We start from the raw sequence: 4,505 nt of genomic DNA on the forward strand, positions 1-4,505 counted from the left end.
GCTGCCTACTCAAAATACAAAAGGCATAACAGGGGCTCTTTTTGTTTGTGCTCCGAAGTGGAGTTATTTGCAATAAAGACGTCAGCGAACCTGTCATGGGAAATGAATATATTTCTGTCCTTGCCCCTGTGCTCAGTTTAACCTGTTAACAGAAAGCCGTGGTCCCTATTTGCTGAGATCGCACCTGCGCTCTGTTCCCGTTTGCAGGCAGCGACGTGGTGAGCTAGAGATCCAAAAGGAGCTGTCCAGGACTCAAGTATGTAGAGAGCTGTTCACCGAGTCAGTTGCCGAGGAGCTGTCCAGAATTTCAGCACCTCTGCGCTTTCGGGATTGCCAGCTACCCGGGCAACCTTCAGCCCGCACTAACTGCAGAAGGACCCGCAGAAGGAAAGCAGATCCCAGGCGTTATGGTAAGGAAGAAGAATGAATTTCAAAGCTTAAGACAGAGGGAGATCCACAATTCCAGGCGTGTGTGAGTGAGTCAGATTTGGGGAGGGAAGGGGTGTGTTTGAGAAAGAGAAAGGAAACCGGTAGGATCCCCTTTAGATGACATGCCCCTGAGATCTGCTGCTCTGCATTGTCTCTTTGTAAATGTGATTCATAACTATCTTTTTATTTATGTCTCTGTGTAGCGCTCAGTTTCAACGCAACCCACCCTAAGAGGCGAAACGGAGCACGTGGAAGGTGCTTGGGCTGTGAGGTGCCTATTTCCATGTTTTCTGACAATGGGCATTTCTCTTGGTGAGGAAGCCCGAACTTAAGTGTGTGTTTTCCATTGTCCTTGCAAGGAGCTCCGGTGAGGAGAAGAGGAGTGATGGGCAAAGAGGTGGGATGACGAGAGACCTCTCCGGTGCAGGGCCAGAATTAAAGGTCTAAATCCAAGCCAAAGAGGCAGCGCCTTCTAAGTTCACCCCGGAAATCTGAAGCGGTCTGGTGCCGGTGACATATACCTCGACCTGGTGTTTGAGCCGAGCTGGGCTAGCTGGATTCAGCCCACGCTTCACTCCCTTGGGGGAGCCGCGGCCGGTCTTTCTTTCCCACCGCAGCCCATGGCTAACTTCTCCTTGCACTCCGAGCCCAACGCGTCCTGCGCGTTCTGCGCCGGCAGAGGGGCCCCCTGGCCCAACGCCTCCGCCCCGCAGCTGCTCCCCGACTTCTACCTGACCGTGCCCATCATCTACTCCCTCATCTGCGCCCTGGGGCTGACGGGCAACACCGCCGTCATCTACGTGATCCTGCGGGCCCCCAAGATGAAGACGGTCACCAACCTCTTCATCCTCAACCTGGCCGTGGCCGACGAGCTCTTCACCCTGGTGCTGCCCATCAACATCGCCGACCACCTGCTGCGGCAGTGGCCCTTCGGCGAGTTCATGTGCAAGCTGATCATCTCCATCGATCAGTACAACACCTTCTCCAGCATCTACTTCCTCACCGTCATGAGCATCGACCGCTACCTGGTGGTGGTGGCCACACTCCGGTCCAGGAAGGTGTCCTACCGCACCTACCGCGCCGCCAAGCTGGCCAGCCTGGCCGTCTGGGCCTTGGTCTCCATCGTCATCTCGCCCTTCGCTGTGTTCGCCAAGCTCCACCGGGAGCAGGGGCGCTCTCAGTGCGTCTTCGTCTTCCCCAGCCCGGAAAGCTTCTGGTGGAAAGTCAGCCGCCTCTACACCCTCCTGCTGGGCTTCGCCATCCCCGTCTCCACCATCTGCGTCCTCTACGCCGCCCTGCTAGCCAAGCTGAGACGCGTGCGCCTCCACAGCAACGCCAAAGCCCTGGACAAAGCCAAAAAGAAAGTGACGCTGATGGTGCTGGTCATCCTGGCCGTGTGCCTCCTCTGCTGGACCCCCTACCACCTCAGCACGGTAGTGGCCCTCACCACGGACCTCCCGCAGACCCCCCTGATCATCGGCATCTCCTATTTCATCACCAGCCTCAGCTACGCCAACAGCTGCCTCAACCCGTTCTTGTATGCCTTCTTGGACGATAATTTCCGGAAGAGCTTTCGCAAGCTGGTTGAATGCAGGGCGTCCCCCTAGAGCCCCCAGCCGTGGCTGCGCTCCTTTGTCATTTTCAAAGGGGAAAAGAGCATCCCAGGGGACAAGACTCGGACGCCGGTCTGCGAACCAGCTTTGATCAAGCTTTAGATCCAATGTACTCGTGAAATCAAAGCACAGGCAGGATCCATTTCTTTTCGGTTTGTCTTGCAGCCAGTGGCACAGTGTTCATAGGGGAGGAATGGGGCTTTTTAAATCCACACTAGTTCCTTGGCCTAGTCTTACCCATCACGCTCATTCTTTTTCCTTCAGTAGGGTGCTCTAGAGTCCTGGAGGTTGTATATTATGGAGCAGGAGCAAAATTCAACATTTTACAAGATGTTAGTGAAGAATAGCTAAGTACTTTGACATCTATCTATATTACTGGAGATCTGTAAAGCCAAATAAAGATATTTTACTGAGTGCCTTGCTTAATGAATCTTAAGCCTGCTAGTTTTATATCTGCCGTACTTAAGTTGTAGCTCAGCTTCACTCCCTTACTCTTCTAAATAAATACACCATAATTAAAAGAGCCTATGCTTTCATAGCAACCTGATATTCCCCCCGACCCTCTGGTCTGAGGCGCTTTGTTACTCAGAATCAGATCTAATATTTCAATCCAGAAGCAGCGGAAATAATGCAGTGCTCAGTGTAAATGCTCAGAGGCTACCATGTATAAATCTCCTTCCCTGTACCTGAATGATTGTTAAAATGGTTTTTGCATGGAATACTATCCTGCTGGCTAAAAGTCAGTCTGACCTTTCCGAACACATTTGAAAAAGAAATCACTATCTGGTTTTAGATCCTGTAGATTAGGCTATAATTCTACATCTTTAACAACCTTTGAAAGACAGATCTCCCAACGAGAAAGAATAAGGGAAAGCACTAGTAACACAACGAAGCTTATTTCCTTTTAGATGGGACCTAAATATGCCTATTAAAGTCTCCTGAAATCCCACTGCTTTTTCTGCACGTAGCAAGGAGCCTTTGCATTGGCTTTAAGAAAGAAGAAAAAAGGAATCATAGTGTGTAGAAATATGGATGTGTGTTTGGAGCCACCTTCTGTAGAAACTGGCATTTTCAGCCCAGCAAACTCTTCTATAATATAAAGTTCTCAATTCCTATTAGGACCAGAATATATGGTTAGTTTTATGTGCAATACATACATTTATGATAGGTTTCTACATCTTCTCAAAAAACGCTCAGACTTTTTCCCCCCTTGTAGCTACTTAAGGATCAGATGTTATTTCAGTATAAATCCTCACTCAGAGATAACACTTTTAAAAGGGGTTCTGTCAAAAACAAAAACAAAAACCCTACTTCCACCCCTTAGCAGTCACATGTTAGCTTAACTCTACTTTCAAAATAAAAAGCTAACATATTATTCACTATTTTGCCTTCAAAAATCCTCTTTATCTTAACTTGGACAATGAGAATAAAAAGATGAATTTGGCTCTTTTCAGTTTCACCCTTGTTCACATGCTGAAACAGTTCAGGGGAAGGTTGCATTTTTTCCCCCACTTCACTTCTTTCCTACCCCCACAAGGAAAATTGACAGACTTGAAATATAGTTTGTAAAAATATTTCCAGGCATATAAGATTTTGAAACTGCAAAACTTTATGGTCATGTCTACTATTATTAATTCATATTACAGTAGCACTTAGGAGCCCCAGCCATGAACCAGGACCCCGTTGTGCTAGGCTCTGCACAAACACAGTCTTGTCTACTTGATTTTTACGTGGCTGAAACTTACTATGTAAAAATATAAAATAGTCAAATGTAAATACCCAGATCGTCTTTTGTTTCTAAAATTAGGGTATATAAATCGATATAGATTCTCATTAGACAAACAGCAATCAATAATACTCTTTATCTGAGGAATGGTGAAGATGATAGTTTTTCTTGTTGTAAATAGTAGTGGAGATACAATTTTTTTTTAATTGCTCTAATGAAAAAAATGGCTACACTTCAAAAGCTGACAGGTTTGAAAACATATTGAGTCAAATCTTCTGAAGTTGGTATTTACAAGACCTAGTCACACTTTTTTCCATATGCTTAGTGACTAAGATATACTAATAACAAATGCTCAGTTAAAGTTACAGTGCAGCATTTATATAAATTTCCCTGTTATTTGGAAGTGTAGAGCTGGTATGATTAGCTGGTTACATTTGTGTCATTGCTACTGATGTATTAAGAGATTATTGTATATGTGCACTGCTTTCAAATGATGCACTCATTAAAAATCATGGTACTGTATATTTTAAAGATGCTCCAGCTTCTTAAATGTAAACATGTATAACATTAGCACCATATAGTTTAATCAGTGTAATAAATATTCAGGCCTAAATCCAGCTGCTGCCTCCACGGGTGCCTCTGACAGCAGAAGTGATGCATTACCACTGTGCAATAAGGCAGGTCTGGTTTCCAGGGGCCATACAGGGGTCTGCACAAGACTTGCACAGAGCAGAGCT

At 46.3% G+C, this 4,505-nt stretch overlaps 1 protein-coding gene across 1 annotated transcript; it reads left to right on the forward strand.

Moving 5' to 3' along the window:
• Window positions 1-692: 692 nt before the first annotated feature.
• NPBWR1 (neuropeptides B and W receptor 1) lies at window positions 693-4,278 on the forward strand. Its single transcript, XM_034759442.1, has one exon. The coding sequence runs from the start codon at window positions 1,050-1,052 to the stop codon at window positions 2,034-2,036; it is 987 nt and encodes a 328-aa protein (XP_034615333.1). The 5' UTR covers window positions 693-1,049; the 3' UTR covers window positions 2,037-4,278.
• Window positions 4,279-4,505: the final 227 nt, after the last annotated feature.

Source organism: Trachemys scripta, chromosome 2, assembly GCF_013100865.1.
Source record: "Trachemys scripta elegans isolate TJP31775 chromosome 2, CAS_Tse_1.0, whole genome shotgun sequence".
NCBI classification, from domain to species: Eukaryota; Metazoa; Chordata; order Testudines; family Emydidae; genus Trachemys; species Trachemys scripta.